The sequence below is a fragment of the Carassius gibelio genome, chromosome B9 (genome assembly GCF_023724105.1).
Source record: "Carassius gibelio isolate Cgi1373 ecotype wild population from Czech Republic chromosome B9, carGib1.2-hapl.c, whole genome shotgun sequence".
NCBI classification, from domain to species: Eukaryota; Metazoa; Chordata; class Actinopteri; order Cypriniformes; family Cyprinidae; genus Carassius; species Carassius gibelio.
In genome coordinates this window covers 22,043,925-22,066,291 of record NC_068404.1, presented here as the reverse complement: position 1 = coordinate 22,066,291, position 22,367 = coordinate 22,043,925, and the positions used below count along the sequence as shown (strand labels likewise).

General features: G+C 36.1%; 2 protein-coding genes across 3 annotated transcripts; both read right to left on the bottom strand.

Annotated features, from left to right (window-relative positions):
- Window positions 1–394: 394 nt before the first annotated feature.
- Window positions 395–7,640, bottom strand: znf148 (zinc finger protein 148). Of its 2 annotated transcripts, none has more exons than XM_052565168.1 (7): window positions 7,475–7,640; window positions 6,303–6,739; window positions 5,937–6,062; window positions 5,404–5,527; window positions 5,242–5,325; window positions 4,802–4,920; window positions 395–4,701 (listed from the first exon to the last, which is right to left on the bottom strand). In XM_052565168.1, exons 2-7 carry the CDS (start codon window positions 6,663–6,665, stop codon window positions 3,088–3,090), a joined length of 2,430 nt encoding a protein of 809 aa, XP_052421128.1. In that variant the 5' UTR covers window positions 6,666–6,739; window positions 7,475–7,640; the 3' UTR covers window positions 395–3,087. The 2 variants fall into 2 exon arrangements, with proteins under 2 accessions (XP_052421128.1, XP_052421129.1); XM_052565169.1 differs by having other exon boundaries at window positions 6,303–6,735; window positions 7,475–7,636.
- Window positions 7,641–9,094: 1,454 nt separating this feature from the next.
- Window positions 9,095–21,820, bottom strand: snx4 (sorting nexin 4). The gene is made up of 14 exons (XM_052565184.1): window positions 21,663–21,820; window positions 20,317–20,441; window positions 16,772–16,910; window positions 16,540–16,689; window positions 15,535–15,582; window positions 15,058–15,113; window positions 14,857–14,929; window positions 14,399–14,460; window positions 13,527–13,592; window positions 12,002–12,091; window positions 11,522–11,621; window positions 10,945–11,090; window positions 10,557–10,671; window positions 9,095–10,392 (listed from the first exon to the last, which is right to left on the bottom strand). The coding sequence occupies exons 1-14, from the start codon at window positions 21,747–21,749 to the stop codon at window positions 10,345–10,347; spliced, it is 1,305 nt and encodes a 434-aa protein (XP_052421144.1). The 5' UTR covers window positions 21,750–21,820; the 3' UTR covers window positions 9,095–10,344.
- Between the last annotated feature and the right edge of the window lie 547 nt (window positions 21,821–22,367).

Below are 22,367 nucleotides of genomic sequence, written 5' to 3'. Positions count from 1 at the left end.
TTTTTTTTTTTTGAGAGAGAGAGAGAGAGAGATAATCCTATGTTTAGGACCATGAGTATTTAATGAAACCATAGAAATACTAGTGAGTAATTTACATTATATACTTTTTGACATGACTAAAATTTTTGCATTTAGTTAAAAAAGAATTGGGAAACAAATGTTTAATTTTATAAAATATATATGCAATCACGATTTAAACAATGTAATGGCCATAAAAGCAGGTTTCATTTACTTTAGACAAAAAAAAAAAAAAAAAAATCTTGATTGTAACAAATGAACTAGACACCTGTTTTCATGAGATTCACACACAGTGGAGCTTGTACTAAGAAGGCAGAGGCCATCCATTCCTGTGATGGGTGATCATGACGCATAGAAAAATCACTCAGCCACTTGATGTATTTGGAAATTTAATATTACACAACAAGAGGCACACAATCAAAAACATCCAATCAGAACTTTTTTCCCCATGTCTTAGGCAGAGTATTGCATTAAAGAATATTCTATGGAAATAATTTGGCTACAATAAAATGGATACAAAAATATAACCAGTGCACAAAGACAATCAGATGACATGCACTCCCCAATAAAATTAAATGTCTAAAATTATACAGAAGAACTCTCTTACTAAATAAAACCGTTCAGTTTTTCACTCAAATTAAGCTTGAAAGAAAATAATGATCCAGTGTCAGTAACACCAGATGAAACTTTTTTGCTCAAAATACAGTCAATAAAGGAGGACAACAGTCATGTGTCTAAATGCATATGGCCTCTTACCAACAGCAATTGAGCTTAAAAAAAAAAAAACAATGCACAATTTACTAAAAGGAAATAAAGCAAAAACAAGGTTTTCCCTCAAATTATCATTTCACTTTCATCAATTTCTGGAGCATCTGTAGCAGTAATTATTGATTAAATATTTAAAATTCAGATATCACATGATATTGAAACGATAAATAACATCCTAAAAACTCATCCTCTGAGAATGTATGAGATCCATACAAGGTTTAATCAAATTATTATTTTTAAAATTGCACTCAGAGGCAATTCTTAGAGGACAGTACATTTGTAATCTTACAACCAAGAACACAAACATGATTTTGTCACAAAAGTTGTGCTGAAACTCATCAGGGACTCTAGGACTGAGTAAACCAAAAAGGCAGCAAATATTAAATCATGTTGCACTCTCTCTACACTTCAAGAAACGTGCACAGCAAAAACTTAAAATATATAAACTATTTACATGTAAAAATAAAGGGACAGTAAAGGAATGTTTAGGCACACATATAATAGACGGTAATCAAAAACTGTAAAATGTCTTTGACACCCAGAACATACAGACTATGAAAAAAACATACACACAGAACTGCTCTGAATGAGGCTCATTCACAAACATAACCAGAGTGAATTTGTGTGTAAATTGTTCCTAAAAAATTAAACAACTTACATAAGAATGTGTACAGTTTGCCATTATACTATTAATATAAATCATAAAGCTAAGATTAATCAAGATACAATTTAGGGGCAAGCGGTACATTTCCATTAACAATAAGAGTACAGAAAAAAACCTTACAATTTACATGATTAGTTAACAATAAGAAATGTGCAATTAACAAATGTGTACATACACAGATTAGTACAACTTTACCAAACTTTTTTTTCTACATTAATCCAATAAGTAACAGTAAGTGAATCTGATACAAAGATGTATTTGCTAATGGATGGGGTGTTTCTGAGACAAAAAAAAAAAATTAAATTAAGAAAACCATAAAAATATGATCTGACCATACATCCTTAAATCATCTTTCTTGATTTCTCCCAACAATGATATAGATTATATTAAATTGTACGTAGACAAAGGTGGTAACTGAAAAATGCTTTAAAATTTTTTTTTAAACTAAGCTGAAAGTGCTATTTAAAAGATCATGTTTATCAGATCTTGAGTGCATCTGGAAACTCAAGAAACAGTCTGTCAACAAGTTAATTCATCTTAAGGTAACCAAAGTTATTAAATGCACACAAGTATGTAAGTCTGACCTACTATAGCCACTGAGTCAGGCACAATGATGACAAATGGGGCAATGAGAAGGGGCATACCTGTAAGTGCTGTTGCCATGGATAACTGCTAAAACTGCATCCCCAAATGTGGGATATGTGAAAACAACCCTCTAAAGATGCACTGCTCCCCATGTGCACCTATATCTGATTGGCAAGACATTCTCTAACGAAAATGTACTGATTCCCACAGAAGGAGCATGAGAATATTTTTTTTTTGATCCAATAACCTTAGGAGAAATGTGCAAAAATATTTCATGATTATTCTCATTATATTAAATTATGGGCTAGGTCCATACAGATTCAGTATGACAAAACCTGCATGCATATATATATATATATATATATATATATATATATATATAAAACCAGTAATTAAATGCACAAAAAGATTAAATACACAAATTAGCTTACAATGACGGGTGAGAAAAATGTTAACTCATTTTTTGAAACAAAAGTGACTTGCAGTACATCAATCACAAAGTGCCTTACTCAAGTCTAGGGCATTAAAGTAAGGTCCTTTCAGTTCCTCTCCAGACAACAAGTTACAAAACCAATTGAATACAAAATTGTAATGCTAGGCTAGAGAAGTTTATATAGACCTACATTATTAGGACAGTCCAATGATCCTGATGTTTTAGCAAAAGAACTGAATGCTAACAAGAGGCAAAATAAGAATTGATCTTTCAATAGCTTTTTCTCAGGGAAGCTACGCTTGACCCTATAAATTTAGACTACTACAGTATTGTTGTAGTAGCTTGAATTTATTTATTTTATAACACACAGGCTAGATAATTTGGCAAGTCATAGTGTGTTTGTCCCAAGCACTCCATATGTAATACACAAATAATGCAGTGACACATATGGAGTATCCCATAGTCCAATAATAAAATCTAATGCGTGCATCACTCTGCTCCTTTTGATTCTCAAGCATGCGTGATTGTTTAAAGATGGAAAATCATAAGTATTTGCAAAGAGATCACATTGCCTTCACTGACAGAACTATAAAGTGCCTTTAAAATGCTTTAAAACCATTTAGCCAAAGGTTTGGCTGCTTGTAGCATCTGGAGATGAAGTTAGTTGAGTTCTTGTTTCACTAACAAGAGAGAACTCTGGGAAATCAGGTCCTCCATGACCTCTCAGGCTAACTTGTCCACTGGCAATGCTAAACTGTGAGGATAATCCAGATCGTGAGCTCAGGAATTGAGATCGAAAGTTCTGGTCAAAACTAGCAATCTGAAATGTTTGACTAATGCTTTGCGCATCTGATTTTTTAGGAGAGGACACTTGGTCGAGGAAGTCCTCTGTGGGAGAAACTGAGGAAGGGTTGGTCTCATCACCCGAAAAGGAGAAGGAGTGTTGGGAATCTACTAAAAGGCTAAAATTGGGCTTCTCCAAAGTGGATCTCAATGGCGAGTTCATGCTTGGTCTGAACCGGGATGGGGAGGTGAACTGCTTCTCTGTGGAAAACAAAGGCTGGCCAGCAAGACTGGCAGTGTCATTTACAAACGTAAGACTCTGGTTGTTCAGGTAGGTGTCGTTCTGACTGGTCCTTTCCAGTGCTTGCTGGAGAAACTTGGAGTACTCCTGGAGAAGGCTGGCCTTCTCAGCCGGGGGTGCTTGTGAGCTGGTTCCCAAAGTCTCGGTGGGGCTGCCCTCATCGGAAGAGTTGATAGAAATGCTGGATGTGACCTCAGTGTCTGCCACACTGAAGGAAATCTCTGCTTGCCCGTTGGCCTTATTGGAGTAGTGATCGAGAAGCGTCTGCAGGACCTCGTCTGGAAGGACGTTCTTCTCGTTACTGGACTTGATCTCCACGTTCAGTGTCTGAGTCTCAGAGAGGATGGTGGCGGGAACGGTCTCATCGATGACACTCGCTACAGTTGCCTGCGTGACAGAAGGCTGTGACACAATGCTGCTCACATTAAGCGCATAGTCTCGACTAGAGTTTGCCGTGGCCGCCTGAAGGTATCGCTTCTTCTTGAGAAACTGCATGGCGTCGTCGTAATTTGTGCTGCTCCCAGTTGGTTTTGTTTGGCCTCCTTGGAGGGTGTCAACCGTTTCCATGTCAGGATTGGTTTCGACATCCAAGAGACCTTTGTTGTCCACAATTTCAAACGTGTATCTCGTAACTTTGCTCTCTTCAAATGAGGACAAGGGTGAGAGGCTCTGGGGCTGTTCTAGGGCTTGCGGTTTCAAACCTCTTCTGCTGGCAATTTTCTTCAGCACTAGTTTTGGAGGACTGATGATCTCGTCATTAGACTCCTCCCCTGCGAGATGCCTATCGCCAGGTGGGGAATCAGGGAGCTCAACGGAGTAATCGGTCGCAACATACTCGTCCTTGACCTTGGTGGCTACAGTGTAAAGAGGAAGACACTCGCTTTTGGCCAGTTGGTCTTCCGTCTTCTCCTTGTTACCTGCTTCAACCACTTTGTCAACCGCTGGACTTGTAAGTGCAACCCGGCTTTTATCAGAGGTCTTCTGACGTTTCTTCTTGGGAAGTGTGCATTCCTTGGGAGGAAAAGAGAAGCCCAAGCTCTCTGAAGTGCGAAGAGGGCCGTCTTTGGCAGCTGCTTTCTGCACCTTCCTGTCCTTATTCTCATGGCACATTCGTCTGTGCTTTAGTACTCTGTCAGTTCTGGAAAAAAACTGTTGGGAAAATATACATAACCACGTTTCAGACTGTATAATGCTTGCTAACATTTTAATTGCATAGAATCAAATCTGATTTGCTTTGAACTGCGCATACCTGATGGCAATAGTCACACTGGTAAGGCTTTTCCCCGCTGTGTGTCCTCTTATGTCTTTCCATGTGGTATTTCTGAATGAATTTCATTCCACACTCATCACATCGAAAAGGTTTTTCTCCTAAAGGGGAGACATGACAAGCAATTATGAACGATATAAAGAACAATTTAGGCAAGTCAAATAGGCCTACTTTTTCCATGCCAAGACTCGATGGAAAAAACTAGGCTTTGACCATAGACTTGCTTTCTCTGAGTATAAAGATGTACCACAAAAAAGGGAATTTTAATGGACTACATTTATAAATGGGTCATTGATTTTGAAGATTTCTGTACATTTTCTGTACTGTACATTCTTAAAGAACACATCTTACAACACTTTGAAGAGAAATATTTACATCACTTTTTTCCACTGGTATAATGGTTTTAATCCCTCTCTGCTCACCTGTGTGGATCTTCTCATGTCTCTGAAGCAGGTACTTCTGAATAAAACGCATATCACACTGATTGCACTGAAAAGGCTTTTCACCTGCAAAATATACATTTTTGTTCACCATTTTGTTCTTTTATATGACAATTATTCCCAAAAACACATTACACCACTTACCTGTGTGAATGAAGACATGTCTTTGTAAATGGTAGTTTGTCCGAAAAGCAGCATTGCAGTGCTCACAGACATGAGATTTGGGGTTCTGGTGCCCAAGGGAGCCGTCTTCATTGATAGTGAGAATCTAACAAGACGGAGGAAATAAGTTCAACTTTTATACCTGTGCTTCTTTAAAGCCTCCTAACTCCAGAGTGGTCATAAAACTTTATGCCCATGCTAACCGCTACCGTAAAAGGACATGATAAATGTCAGTTCAGCTTACTAACAGATGTGCATCGCAGTCTTTAGTATAATATCATTTCTATGAGTAAAACAATCACTTCAGTAGGTAAGCAGCCTTGAAATAAATTAAATAATAAATAAAAAGCAAGTAGACAAAATAAGCAATTTCAGGATACTTTCAAACCCACATTGAACTTTAAATTATTTTACCACCAATTCCTTGCAGTGTAAAGTATCTCTCACTTAGACAACTGGTATTTATGAGCATAATGGTATTTTATCAATGGCATCTCTGATTAATTATAGTAAACCTTTGCAGGCGAGCGCTGCTTTCTCTTCTTCTTTTTGTGACAGTCAGATGGGTCCCTCCCTGGTTTCTTCTCCTTTTTATTCAGAATCAATAAGTCTGGCACTTTCATCTCCTGCTTTATATTTACCTAACAAAACGACAACATCAAGAACAACAAAAATCATTAATAAAATTAATTCACTGAATTTCTCATTTATAGGACACTTATTATACACATAATTTTAGCTAATTTGCTGATAAGAACATTTCTTTTGTGTGTGTGTGGTTCACTGACAAGGTTGTTGGAACTTGGACAAGTATCATTAATGAGAGTGTTAAAGCGCTGCAGTAATCAGCTCTTAATCAGCCCGGACATCTGTACACTTACTGGCATACTGAGTGTATAGTGTAGTTTATGGGAGATTCGCTGGGAGAAAGCGGCTTCATCCTGTCCATCGTTTTTCACTGTCTCCTCGTGAACCATCAGGTCATCATGAGACATCAGATCATGCGAGCTCAGGCCTCCACCTGCCAGATCTTCATTATCATCTTCATCATCCTCCTCCTCATCATCATCATCCTCTGCCAAAAGGGGATGATTAGCCAAGCTCCGTTCCCCGAGTGTCATATCCAAACTGCCTTTTCTTCCTCTTCCGTCCACCCTTGAGGCTCCCAGACCTCTGGATGAGTGGTGAAGCCCCACAGGGCTACATTTCATAAGCATCCCCTCCAGCTTGTCATCAATGTTCATCGCTAAGCAGTTGAGCTGAAGCTTCAGGAAGAGACAGGACCAACATAAGGATTCTTATCAGCAGTTCGACCTGGCTGAGAGGAACAACAAGCTTCAGTTTAAAGTCAACAAACATTTTATTGACTTCACAAATATCAATATTATTAATATGAATACTACAAACACATTAATTAATAACCCGGGGTGACCTTTACATAATTATTTCTCTTATACTACTGAGGCATACCGGTTGGCATCCTGCTGTTTTGTTATAACAGATGAGACTGTCATATCAATCTTATTTTTATAGCATTTTCATAATATTATTTCAAAGCATCTCTACAGATAATTTTCCCTTAATGCACTCAGTGAGCAAGACAATCTTGACTGCAGCAAAGCAAAAATTACAAAAAACTGATTAATTCCACATGCATTGACACTGTAGAAGCGACACTAGATATACCTTAAAGAAATACAACCTTACATTAGGAGAATAAACGTATGTTTAATCTCTAACGTTATATATACAAACTAAAAAATGCTGATGTGCATAAAATAAAGTGAAAATAACACGTCTGTGTTGACACTCAAGCACAACACTGGTTGCCCGTTGTCACTGTCAGAGATACAGCTGTGCATTTAATTTGACTTGACGACTCTAATTGAATAATGACTTTAATGTATTGTAATATATGAATGTAACGTTAGTTTAAAATCGGCCGGATGTCCATCTCTATGCTACCGTTTGATCACGCACACAGAGGCCGGACTGCAAACATGTTTCACGGCTGATTTTGACGAAGAGCCTCGCAGATGAAGAGAATACATACCGCATGTGTCGTCAGAGCAGCGCTGGCGGCGGGTTCGAGCCGCTCATCATGTGTTTGTCAAACTTTACTGCGATTACGCGGCTAGCGCGAGAGGCTAGCGAGCTACAGTCCATCTGCAGCTGCGCAGCGGACGGTGCATTGTGGGATCGCAGCGGAGCGCGCTCTAATGTTCCTCAGTGACAGGACGAGTCTGCTTACTGTTTTAAATACATTTAAGCGATATAATAAGAGTAGCTAACAATAGAGAATTATGTGTGATGATATATTAATTGATGTATTCATAATCAGTTTTCATAAGATTTCTCATCTAAGCGTCATTTACTAACTCTTTCAAAACTCACTTTTCAGGCGGGTTTTGTTCAGACTTTTGTTGTTAAAACACGAAATGATTCAATAATATCGATTATTTTTAAAATACCTTTTATATTAACACATTTGTAACATCTGTTATATTTTAATAATTTATTTCAATTCTATCTAGATAGGCATATCACCACTTATAGTTAGATTATCTCTGTTCAGATTGTACATTTATTTTAATGACTTGACACATCACTTTAAGATTTATTTCAATATTTTTAATGATGCACTGTATCGTATGTTAAAACAGAAATAAAAACAAACTCTCAAACATTAAAATAAAAGCCCCTAAAATAAACTTCAAAAGTTATAACTTAAAATTATGTAATAATAATAAATTAAATAAAATGAATGAAATGCTAAATACACAAAAACAAAAAACAAAATTACTCCATTACTCCATATTTATTTATTATTGTTGAAAAAAAAAAACGTTTAATTAATATATAAACACTACCAGTTCCTGTTAATAATAAGGTTGAAAAACACCACTGTTAATTAAACCAGAAACATATTACAAGAAAAACACCACAGAAAACATCTCCAATATGAAGGACTATTGAATATAGTTTTTTAATAATAAGGGGCTTTGAGTCAAAAAAAAAAGTTGTGAACTACTGCTCTGAAAGCAACTTGAACAGCTCAAATAGTGGCACTAAAATATAAAAACATTTCTGATTTTGGCTCAGTTTGATAAGAAATAAACTGAATAAAAATTTTTAAAAAAAGGAACTGGAATAAGTGTTCACTCATTTACCTTGTTGAAACCATCAAACAAATTCAAACTAAACATCTGCCCACAGCACAGTCTGTTATCAAAGGCCTCGGTTATAAAAATTGTTCATAAGTATAATACACCACTAGAGGGAAACATTACAACCTAGAAACAAAAGCAGATTCTTCCTGAGAAAATGGCTGAGGCTGTAGAGAAGACTACAACTTTTCAGTTTAAAGAAATGCACTCTTTACTGGATTAAGTTAAAGGATGTATTATTTTTAGCGTTCACATATTTGACAGATTTAAACTTGATTAAACTTTTAAATATATTTGGTTATTTCCCTAATATACATGAGCATTCTCATACAGTGTATTTTCATTAAGCCTAAAACTCTGCAATTTCATATTATCAAAATGAACTGTGTAAATAATCCAAATTATCTGTTCTTTGTCTATCAAAAAGATGAACACAACAGATTTAAAGCAGACAAGACTGTAAAATGATGTGACCCTCACAACCTATGAAACCATAAGCCAAATGATAATGGGTAGTTTTTTTATTATTATCATTACCATTAGTGTTACACAACAATTTTAACAGTATATATACAAAAGGGTTATCTCTGCCCCACTCTAAACCAAAAAACAAATGAACCGAATGTCCAGGGGTCAGGCGGAGTTACACATGCAGCTCTAAAATGAGGAAATTATTATATCCTGCCTTTCCTGTGACCTTCGTATTCCTTCAGCAAGATTTATATCAAAACACTGACCCACCCACTCATCATAACAGATGACAAATATGGCATTCATACAGAAGCTGTGGCAACAAAGATATGCAGAGTTAAGTCTTGAATAAGGCATAAACAGCATATTAATATTTCTCAGATGAACTGAACCATATAAAGGGAGGGGATCCGTGGTCACAAACAGCTTATGTTTTTACGGCTAAATGTGCAGAAAAGTGACAGACCAGCACATTATGATGAAATTACGCCTCTTTGTTTGCTGTATGGGCATTAGGGAAAATTTAGTTTGCATGCAAATAAGACAAGTTTCTTTTCTTTCATAGGAAATCTGACTTTTGGTGTCCTCTGCGCCAGGTGATAAAGATCATTTTGCATGTCCCGCAGAAACTGGATACGTTCCAGATGTGCGAGACCACCATTATGAGGAGGGGTGTGGGGTACGATAAAAATGGAACTGCTGGATTCACTTGAAAAACCCACCCTCTTATTTGGCCTATACAGTTTTAATCTGTGCTTTTGTGTTTTATGGTGAACTAAAGCAGTAAAGAGTTAAAGAAAAGTATATATATAAAAAAAGGAATTGATTTTAACACACTTTGGCATCAAAAAGCATAAAGGAAAAGACATTAAGAAATTATAAAGTGATTCCATAGTTCAAGATTAATCAATAATAAAGTATTTTTTTTGTTTCTGTCTGAAGTGTTAAGTCATTGTGTGTTTCTGTCTGAAGTGTTAAGAATTATCGGTTACCTTCACAAACTCTTGTGTAGGTCAAATTAGTACAGTAACAAAATTAACCAGGTCTAAAATCTGGCTCGGAACATGGAAATAAATAAAACAGCACCCCATTCATTTATTATTTGGACTCCTAAACTATTATATTTGATATCTATTTACACCAGAACGTCTGGTACAAGAGGCTGACAAATGTTTAGGATTGAGAGGAAGACTTAAGTCCCCAAGGTCAGTCTCTAGGAGGGTGTGCTTTTCTGGATTGACATCTCCAAGGCCTCCTGGTGTTCTGGTTGTTGTGGCTGGAACCCTCACATCTTACTGAAGCACTCTTTAGCGTTGTTCCACACTTGAATTCCCTAAAAACAAAACAGGCTTATTTTTTTTTAATACAAGTATGATAATTCCCCCTTGTGCCTGGATCAGTAGAGGTAAAAGCACTGCAGTAATAAGTGGCGTTTTAATTGTTTCGTAATGACAAAATCTTTTTATTTTTATTTTTTTGCTGGCTTATGCTACTCACTTTTTTGCACATGCTGATCTGCATGATGGCATAGCTGATGAGAGCCTCTCTGAGATCGTGGTCTTTCTGCTCTTTAAACCTCTCAATGTCCACCCATGCACTTTTCACAAACTCCCTACAAAAACAGAAAAAAATGTGTGAGATAATTGACATGAATGATTATATCCTCAAATCCTCAAATTAAGAGTTTCTCAGGGATGCAACAAAATGAGCAAAGAATGTTGTATTTGGAACATATATGTATGCCACAAAAAACTAGAAGGCAATACAACTGTGTTGAGTAAGCTTCTCAGCTCATAAACCACCTAATTAAGTAATTTTATGACAACATTTATGGTTTTTCATCATCACCAGTACATAAATTTAGTTGTGTGTGAGCACTGCTTACTCGCATTCTGCGTTTCTTTCTTTGACCAGTTCCTCTCCTTCTTCAATCTGTGTCTCCAGCATTTTCAGCTTGGCCTCTCTCTGTTCTGGGGTCTCTTGTCCAAACAGTTTACTGGTCATTCCCTTCAGAGAGAAGGTCCGTATCATCTACACAGAAGAAAAAATTATAGTAATAATTAATTGACACCCATTTAGCTAGAGTACGCCACTCTCTTCCTCCCATGTTTATTTGCAGAAAGCAGAAATTTTACTCCCATTTTTTGGCCAGGTGGGCCTAGTAATTATTCATATCAGCCAATCGGGTCAGAATGCCTTTCGTATAGCATTGGCTTTTTGTGCTGCTCAAATGTTTACATGTTAAATGTGCCAAAGAGGTAATTCGATTATATCCAACTATATTAAATTGATATTTTTAAATCAAACACATTGAAAACAGAAAACTATATTTTTCCCTCATTCTTTTGACATGAACCCAGGTTTATATCAATCTTGCTGGAAAGTCCCCCATTCCAGACATGAGGGGTGATGTGGAGTTCTCTGTTCTCTGAGTTGTGTCATGTGGTCAACTGGACACTGACCCCTGTGGCGAGCTCCTCCCGCTGCTGTTTCTTAGAGGTCAGATCCTGGGCGGCCATCTCTAGTTCATACTGTGTCAGTTCATGCTTCCTACACACTGCCCTGTGAAAAAGCACATAAACCACAAAATATGCAAAAGCAACCATAAAAGCAGATCCTCTCATTGTTTCGAAGGGAAATTGTTGAACTGAAAGCCTAGATGCCCTGCAGTGTGATCACTTTCAAGAAAACCGGGAACTGATGGAAGTTTGTGTTTTCACAGTGTACCAAAAGTTGCATGTAACTTAATCAGCCAGTGGGGGCTATCAGCTCCCAAGAGTTGAGTGAAAACATTTCTAATCAACCACACTGTTATAACAGCTTGAGTTTAGTACACTTCAGATCACATTTAAAATAGTTCAGGCAAATAAATGACCACAATTCTTATTTTGTGTGAACTATCCTTTTAAAATGAGGCAACATAACAGCAATGAATTTTGTACCTTAATGCATCTGCGTAGAAAAGGTACTCCTTCAGCTGATCAGCATAATGCTCCTCTTCCTCTAGAATATCATCGACCGAAGCAGCATACCTATAACATACGAAAGTGCCCGATCAAAGGGTAGTTGACATAACATAGACATGGATTTCATGATGTGGTCACAGATGTGCGTACATTACTGTTCAAAAGTTTGAGATCAGTAAGATTTTATTTTTAAGAAATGAGTTTATATGCTATATTTTTGCATATGAGCAAGGATGCATTTAATTAATTAAAAGTGTCAAAGACATTTTTAATGTTAGAAAAGATTTCTGTTTCAAATAACAGTTCTTTTGAACTTTCTATTTGTCAAAGAATTCAGAATAAATTCCAAAAATAGAGTAGCCATCACAGAAATAAATACAGTTTTTAAATATATAAAAATACAAAACAGTTATTTGAAATCACAATGATATTTTACAATATTACTTTTTTCCCCCCAAATAAATGCAGTCTTTTGCAGTGAAAAGTAAAGACTTTTCAAACAAATAAAACATTTCTTTTTGCTTACCCAGTTTTTTTACTGCGTATATTGTTCCGTAAATAATCTAAACCTTTTGACCTATTAAAGTTCCAAATAAAATGATAAAATAAACAAGATAACATCCTTTTCATTTAACTACCCAGAATATGCATTACCACGTTTTTTTAATGTATAAAACACTTTTCATTGAGTTTCTAGCAATCATATCTTTTTACATATACTGCGAACATGATATTTTGAATATTTATAAGGAATATTTTGGTAATATTGCACATCCCTAATGTCTCAAACTGGCATTCTGGTGAAACTACATGTATTATACTCTCCAAATCAGATGTAGAGCCTAAAGAAATAAAGCCAAATCCAAAGCATAGCCTGTTTGGGGTATTCTGAGGAATAGGTGAGCAACATGATCCATAAACCAGTTTGACAGCTGATGATGGACAGGTTGTTTCTTTCAGTGCTGAGACAGACAGGCAGCGCATTGGGCTCTGACCTTTGACCTTTCTCCTGAGTACAGCAATCTGGAATCCATCAAAACCAGTATAGAAAGAAAGGGGCTGGTTAAAGACTCACTAAGGACACTACCGCAACATCATTATCAACATTGAAAAAAAGAATGACCGCTAAACGCTTTGGCCATGGCTCCTGGAGATTCGCAGCGCAGTCTGCCAGCCAAATTAAAACCTGAGCCTCCCAAGGGCTCTTCTTACTGGCTACTTGTTATGGGGGAGCCCATGAATGGAAATACGAGAGGATCCAGATCAATCTGGCAAATGTGTTTTACAGCTCAGTACCAGCAGCACACACATGTAGAATCATGGGAGAGTCATGGGGTGTATCACACAGCACCTTCATATTTCAGGTCCCTCAATGAGCTCTCAGAGGGTAACAGGATCATCCCAGGTAGGAGAAATACAATCAAAACCAGCTGCAATAAAACCTTGCACTAATCCTGTAAAGGTACATTAGAATGGCTCATTGCATGTGCTGTGAACTCACGCGTCCATGTGATGGCCGGCGCTCTGCAGCCCATCTCCCATCTCTTTCTCAATGGCACTCCACTCACTGTCCAAAACAAACAAAGACTCACACTGAACCACTGCAGCTGACCGCAGCTACACAATCACAGCCCAAAAGATTTAGCCCAAAACTGCTTCTCACGAAAACAGTTTACAGAGCACATTATAAAGCATGTCTGGCTCCTCCAAAATGAGGGTACTTAATTGTGATTGAACTGTGTACTGATTGTACTGTGAGAAAAAAGCTCGAGTAACTGGTCTATTCATCACACACAATGACTGTATAGTTTCAAAAGACATGAAATATAATGCACAGGTCATATATATATATATATATATATATATATATATATATATATATATATATATATATATATATATATATATATATACACTGTTGCTATATGCTGACCACATTTATATGCACATACAAATTCTGATTAATTACGAAATCGTGTTAAAATAAAGTAATATCTCATGCTCACCAAGGTTGTATTTATCTGAATAAAAGTATAGTAAAAACAGTAATACTGTTTAACATTACTACAATTAAAATGTTTACTCCAGTCGTCAGTGCAACGATCCAATCGGAAATCATTCTAATGAACTGATTTGAAACTAAAGAAACATTACTTCTTATTAACAGTCTTTGATCAGGAATAAAGTCTTAACCAAAACATAATCAGACAATTATCTGCATATAAACATGCTCATTATATAGAGAAGAGGAGCCTGAACACACTGCCAAACATCTCTTTTTGTATTCCACAGACAAAAATAAGCCATATCAGTTTTGACATGACATAAGTCAATTATTCATAAGAGTGAACTATTCTTTCAAACAAACATTACCTAAAGACTCTGCCATAATTTCCATGCACTTTGTAGACTCCATACAGGCGATCAGCTGCTCTCTTAAAGAAATTAGTAAATGATTAGATATATGATATATGCAACTATATATATATATGTGTGTGTGTGTGTGTGTGTGTGTGTGTGTATGTGTGTATATATATATATATATATATATATATATATATATATATATATATATATATATATATGCAATCAGAAGAATTTTGATGCAATAAAAGTTTAGAAAAAATAATTAAACAAGTTGCCTAAAATCATATTGTTTTTCTTTAGTGAAGAAGGGTGCTTCCTCAAAAGTATTAAAATGAAATCAACAGTATTTCTTTTCCTAATAACACCTAATATATAGCACTTAAATTAGGCATTTGTTGGAGTGAAAGAAATTTTTCCTGAGATTGAGCTGCATATTCAGCTGTGTTGACTTTGTTTACACTCACCGCCCGAACCCTCAGCAGCTGCGAAATAACAGACTGCAGCTCATCACCGTAGTGTTTCATTTCTGCAAATCGCCTGTGAAACACACACACACACACACACACGGGTCAAGGTTAGTTTCAGTGTTAACAAACAGCACAGCCATATCTTTATGCATTTCATGACACCTGAAACGTATCACACGGTTTGCAAAAATGACTTACTTGTCTGGATTCTTCACTCTGAATGTGGCATTTAAAGCCTTTAATCTTGAATCGGCCTGTAAGAATGACAAAGGCCAAATGTTGACAGACAGATTCATGTTTGGGTTTTGTTTTTTCAGATGGTGTCAAACTAAATTACAGGCACTCCCTTACAACAACCTTTTCAAACGACTGAGATCAGATAAACACTGGAATATGCCAATAATATACAGTACACTAACATAAAAAAACTGCGGCTCTTTCGGGTTTGATCCAGTACGATCCAACAGACTTCCTGTGACTGTTTACATAAACTGATAACAGATTCTTTACCGCAGTAGCAATTAGGTTACTTCACACACTTTTTATTTGAAATCAACACATATTTAGTCAGCCTCATATCAACATGTCAACCTATGGTGAGAAGCAATATATAAATAAGTGTTGTAGTTAGAAAAAGAGAGAAAGAACTCAATGAACTGGAAAGTGCTGATATACCTTCGCCTGAAATCCTGTTTCAAACACTGTTTCCTTCCAACCATTTTCCTGTGGGGCAGAGAAAGGATGCAATTTCTGACACTGAAAAAGGCCACTATCAGCATGAAATGGCAGTTAAAACATATTTTTCTTCTTTTCAAAGTGACAAAAGTGACATTAAGTCTGTTTAGTTCAAATATTTAAATTAAAAAAAATTCATGAAATGCTGGACTGCAGGATATTGATAAGCTAACACACTACTGTTCAAAAGTTTGGGATCAGTAATTTCTTTTTTATTCAGCATTAAACTATAAATACATGAATTACAGTTTCCACTAAAAAACAATAGAAAAATTAAAAAAGTACGTTTTAAAAATAAAAGTTGGAAATGTTTCCTTAGCACCTAGTCATCATATTATAATGATGTCTGAAGGATCATGTGATACTGAAGACTGGAGTAATGGCTGCTGAAATTTAAGCTTTGCAATCACAGGAATAACATTTTATTTAATTAGATTTTAAAGTATATTCAGATAGAAAACAGTTATTTTAAAGTGTAATATTATTTACCAATACTAATGTTCACTACTTTGCTCAAATAAAAGATTTAAAAATCTCACCAATCCCAACTTTGGAATGGTAGAGTATGTTATAGAAAATATTAAAATATTGTCTTAAAAAGCCACTTCTTATAAATCAATATCTATCTATAATATCCATACATTTTCTGCCTTGATACTTAAATGTTGTTTTTGTTCTTCAGCAAAACCTTCTCATTGTTATTGAATATGCAATTATTCATTTAATTATTTTCTATTTCTACTAGGCTGTCAAAGTATTTTCTTTTTTTTTTTTATTGACAGCTTAGTAGAAATATAAATTAATTTACTTATCAAGATATTTGGACACAAGGAAAGATCAGTAAGACAAATGCATATAGAACATCTATCTCAAAGTATGAGTGGCATGCCATTGGTTTGATGCACTCTTTGCTTTGTCCAGACAGCTTTAGCGAGAACTCTCTACCTCAGTGAGGAACGAATAGAAGATCTTGTCACTGGACAGGTCTGGGTGAGAGGCCACTCGGAGCAGGAAGTTCTCCAGTCCCACCCTACGCCTCTCCACAAAGTCAGGGTCCATGTTGTCTGCTGACAGCTTGTGCCAAACAAATTCAGCCTGTTGCAAAAAGCAAAGTTACAGTGCACGAATGCAAATCACATTTACAAGCAGCAGTAACAAAGTCATCTTGTTTTCATACCCGTTTTTCAGGCAATGGTGGAACCACCAAAAATGGATAGGTGACTAACAAATAGTTTCGAAGGAGCTCAAACTCGCTGTAACGCCTCCACAGTGAATCTGGGACAGGATTGGTCCCTTCTGATGCAGCATCCACTGGCCTAAAAACAAAGAACAAATTAACATACTGTCAAAAGTGGGATGAAACACAAAAGAAAATTAAGATTTTTAAATAGCATTTCAATCAAATGTTAAGAGTTAGGTCTGGTATAAACTTTGATATATCTCTTTAAAAAATAAAGATAAAAACACCTCTGTCATGAAATTTGGAGTTGTTTAAAGCTAATTTTTTTAAACAAAACTTATCTGAAATAAACAAAGCAGAAATCTATGAGGTTTCAAGTTGTGGTTCTGGCTTATGAAAGTAGTCATTTTAAGGGCCTTTTCAAACACATGCCAAAGGTTCAACAGCGCTGTGTAATCTTGCTGAATTCCCAGTGCATAAAGCCATGAATGCTGCTAATTTAGGAGCAGAACGCCACTAAATCACACTGCAATGATTGAGAATGGATATGAACTCTCCTGCATTAATTAAACATCACTCCAGGGTTAGAACGGGGGAAGGGGGATCGGTAGAAATTTCCCCCCGAGAGAAATCATGTTATGTGGGCCCTTGGAATCGTCCTTCCCCCATTACGGCGCCCCTGCTTACAGTGCAATAATCAACTTTTTTGACAGATGAATTTCAATGACTTTTCCAGGTGTTTCTTTTTAGCAGTCGACAGATAATATGTAAAATACAATAATAATAATAAAATAAAATGCACCTTAAGATTTTTTATTTTCAGCAAGACTTTTGAACTTTATATTCTATGATGAGAAAAAAAATGCATCACAGTTTTCAACACTGATAACAATAAGCGCCAAAACAGCCTCTTGAAGACCAAATCAGCAATGATTTTTGAAGGATCATGTGACACTGCAAACTGGAGTAACAGCTGCTGAAAATCAAAAAAATAAATGCATATTTAAAACAGAAATAAGCTATTTTAATTTGTAATTATATTTCACAGTTTTCCATTGCGTGTACCATTTTCCATTGTGTTTTCATCAAATAGATGCCGCCTTGGCGAGTAAATGCATTTATTTATTAATCACTTAAAATGAATTTTTTTTTTTTTTTTAATTGCATAAATATTTTACCGCCTTGTACAACTACAAACCATAAGTTATCCAAAGTAATCCATGCCTTTTCCAGGCCTGGAAATCACACTTTTTAAATTAAATACAAAATTGATGGAACTCTCAATAATTCAGATGGAAAAATGCAAAAAGCATTCAGAGATACAGAGGAAATATATATTGGGGGAGGGAAAAGAAAAGCGGGGAGACTTTGAAATAAGAGCGTAACTTCCCGAGGGCTCCAGGGAAGAAATGGGAGCATATAATGTGCTCCACGCTAATAATCCATGATGAAATCAAAGCAGAAGGAAGGTAAGGATTGGCTGGCAGGAATTCTCTAGACTGTGCAACTTCCCCCAAGATCAGTGGCACCAAACCGCTCTCTAAAACCCACTGTTTGCGTGTGCAGTATGCCTTCCACATGGTCCTTGCAAAAACACGTCCTTCCTTTCATGGGAAGGAGCAACAATACAGCAGTGTTTAGTTATCTCCATGATTCAATACAAGCAAGAATTTTTATGCTAACACAAGTTTCACTATTACTACTGTTTATATACTGTTAAGGTTAGGGCTTTGAACAAACCCTTAACCATGAGCATGTAACTCATCACAAAGTCTCTGCTACAGACATGAATGATGGCTCAAATCATACAGCCTTCTGAACAGAGGTACTGTATGCTATTACTTTCCCAAGCAATCAAACTTGGGACAATAAAATGTAAATAATCCTGAAAAAATAATAATAAATTGTAGCTCAAACTGTAGGGCATAGAGTTAGCAACACCAAGGTCATGGGTTCAATCCCCAGGAAATGATTGTTGTTTCCGATAAAATGTCGGAAAACGCATAGATGTTAATGTAAAAGATAAAAAGATAACTTTTCAGATGCACAAGCACCATCATCATTATCATTATCAAAATATAGTTCTGGATGCTTTTCTAGTTACAGGACGGTACCAAAAACACGTTTGAAAATGTCTTGGTTCCAGACAGTGATTTTATAAGTTCGACCACTAAGTATTGTTTTTGAATCATGTGATAATATATAACTGCACTCTGGCCAGTGTTTGAGTGTTTGGCGCTGCTGGAAGCACAGACAAAGCACATCTGCCTGAAGCGCTGACTCATCACGACACGTCCCTACTTCCAACGCAAAGCTTGGCGGGGTGACGGGGAGGTGAGAGCAAAAGGTGGAAGTGACACTTCTGTTGCATGTCACTTCCGGTCCAATAGGATACTTCTGTTTTGTTTTATTTGATGTAGAAAGAACGTTAATGTGACAGATCCAGGCACAGGAAGAAAAGGTCTAGTGTAAACATTTAAGTATGAAGTGGACTTAAAGAGAGGAAAACCGATGGTCTCCACCAGTCTGCTGTAGCTCCAACAGTTTCTGAGCTGGACTAGTTATGCTGGGAATCTTTGATGTTTTGAGTTAGTACAGTGTGAGCATAGTTCGAGTCAGAAAGTCAATGTGTAAACCTGCTTTATTGAAAGTAGGTTATCACATTTACAAAGAAAATGTACATTAAAACCTCTCATGCAATCTTATGCTTCTTTATATAACAAGTGTTTAGTTAATGCTTGTCTATCTTATTGGCTCAACCACAGTATAAATGTAATTTATGTCAATAGAAACTCCTTGTGCATAGAATAATTCATCAGCTGTTGATTGGATGGAGGTAGATCTTGCAAACTTGTAGTCGATTGTAAAAAAGGGGCCAAGTTTGTATGGACAAAATTACAGGAAAAGTATAGCAAACATTAACGGAACGAAGCCTGTCATTTCAAATGGAACATCAAGTTATGTTTAAAAATTATGATGTAAAAATATCATAACATATGCACGGACATGCTTTTGGAAAATACACTGAAAAAATGTGTAGGATCTACTTTAAAACAATCTTCGATCAGAAACTGGCAGTATATTTCACAAATGAATAATGGAAATTAAAATATTTTATTAAATGTTTTACAGTAGAAAGACTTTTCTTGTAAAAGGTATTCAACGAATCTTCCTTGAAAGTATTTGTACAGTGTTTATAGGGTGAATTCCTATTTCATGTTTACTTTTCCATGCAGAGACAACTAAATAAGCAATTCAAACCAAAATTGATCTTTGGCACAATCAAAACTATTACTATACTATACTATAGGCGACACAGCAACAATGGCACAACCATTGTGTGGTTTTGGGATGGGATCAGTGGTAGAGCATTTCGTTAGCAGTGCAAAAGGTCATGGGTTCAATTCTCAAGGAACCCACATACTGGTAAAAAAAAATGTATAGCCTGAATGCACTGTGAATGCTTTGGATAAAAGCGTCTGCTAAATGCATAAATGTGGTGATGAGTTGTAGCACTGTGAATGTGAAGTCAAGTGTCTTACCTTGTCTCTATAAGATAAACTGTATAAGTCTCCTGCATGTTGACGGCATTCTTCCCGGTCCTCTTCTCTGCTTCAGCCACACTGATCTCCATCATCTTCAAAAGACTTGTCCCTTTTTCAGCCATCTGTAAATTTTGGCCCAGAGAATCACAATATTCAAAAGCACTACAGTACCCTTTTGATACTGTCAACTGCAGAAAATTTTTTAATAATAATAATGGTTCAGGGCCTTCAAGATGTTGAGGTTTGGATTTAGATATGAAAATAGTTGAGAATGCACTTGTAGATATTTTTACAAGCACCCTTTACATTTTGGTGGGGATAAAATGATGTATGTGCCTTGAAGATCTTATGAAAAAAAGAGTCGATGAGAACAGTTTTCATACCTGTGTTGACATATCTCTTGTTGAAACAGGAAGTTTTGACTAAATAAATAAATAATAGCCAATGGATAGATAGCCAAGAGTCTTTCATTTACATATCTGACATGAACCATGACCTGATGCTTTGTATTGTGTGTTATGTAAAACGTATCGTGCAAATGAATCATTCCTTTAATGAATCGGCTTTTGGTCGAGTTAGTGAACGGTCCATTTCATTTGTTTCATTTTTGTAATTGAATCGGCTGTTTGGAGAGAATCAATTGATTGGAATGATTCAATAAACCATTTATTAAAACAGGGATTTGGTGCCACCTACGGGCGGTTTTATTGTCATCTTTATTTATCCATGACAGTCCTAAACCATATGCCTAAACCAGCCAAGGTGCCAGCACAAAAACACATTCAGCAAAATATTGTTTAATTAGCAAAATTGACTCAAATTCCTCAATTTCAGACCCGAGAAGGTGGGAAAAAGACTTACAAATATTATATATATTTTTAAATAAGGCTAATTTTTCATTAAATAAAAACCTTTTTTAGAAAAATTTTGTAATCATTGTGTAAAATTAGCTACGGGACAAACCCCAAACCCCAAGATCTATTTGTTGATATATTGAAAATCTACAGACTTGTGTATGATACTGGCTGGGTGTTTACAAACTAACGTTACGTGGCAAAGGCTCTTCATTGACAGCATGAAGTAAAGCAACTTTCTTCTTATGTGGCTTTATATGAGCATTGTTTTTATTCCTCACTCTTTTAACTCGTAAACACTGTAATAAATACAGCAACATGTTTGTAGTTAATGTAATGTCTTATCAAAACCAGCTGATATTTGAGCAATATTGACATGGCCATTCATGAGCCAAAGCAAAACACGGATCACGCGCTCGCGCTCGCGACATCTACAAAACAGCACATTATCGGCCACGCCGCACAAAAACATTCAGCTATGGACTTTACCGTGTTCTTTAAGTTGTTTTCCGACTCTGAAGGAGTTAGATCTGTGTTTCCAATCACCGCTATATCTTCCCTTCCTGAATCCGCCATGGTTTACCAGCCTCGCGCTTGCGCGTTGGCCAGTTTCAGGAGTCTGTGCGCGTGCACGCGTGCGTGATAGCCTACAATGACACATAAAATGCCATAAATGTTTAATAAAATTCATTCTAGCGTGAGATTGATTGAAATGATTGAGATAAATGTACAATTTGAATAAAACAATCATAGGTTTAGCTTATGAATGGATGTAAAGCAAATTCTATATAGGTCTAGGCCACTAGAATTATTTCTGCTAATTATTTCCCAACTTTACCTGAGCAAACAGTTCAAGCATAGTCAAAAAATTTACTAACATGTATTTAAAAGTCTCAATATCACACTGAAATTATATTTTACATTTAGAGGAGATGTCACAGCACTCTAGCCTTATCAATTTTTCATATTTTCCTTTGTTTAAATTAGGCCTGTTTACATTTTTATTATTATTGTTATTATAATTGAGAAATAAAAAAGAAAGAAAGAAAAAACGAGAAAGAAAGAAAGAAAGAAAGAAAGAAAGAAAGAAAGAAAGAAAGAAAGAAAGAAAGAAAGAAAGAAAGAAAGAAAGAAAGAAAGAAAGAAAGAAAAGAACGCAAGATTTGTAATTTTCACAACAATTTGGACTGTAGT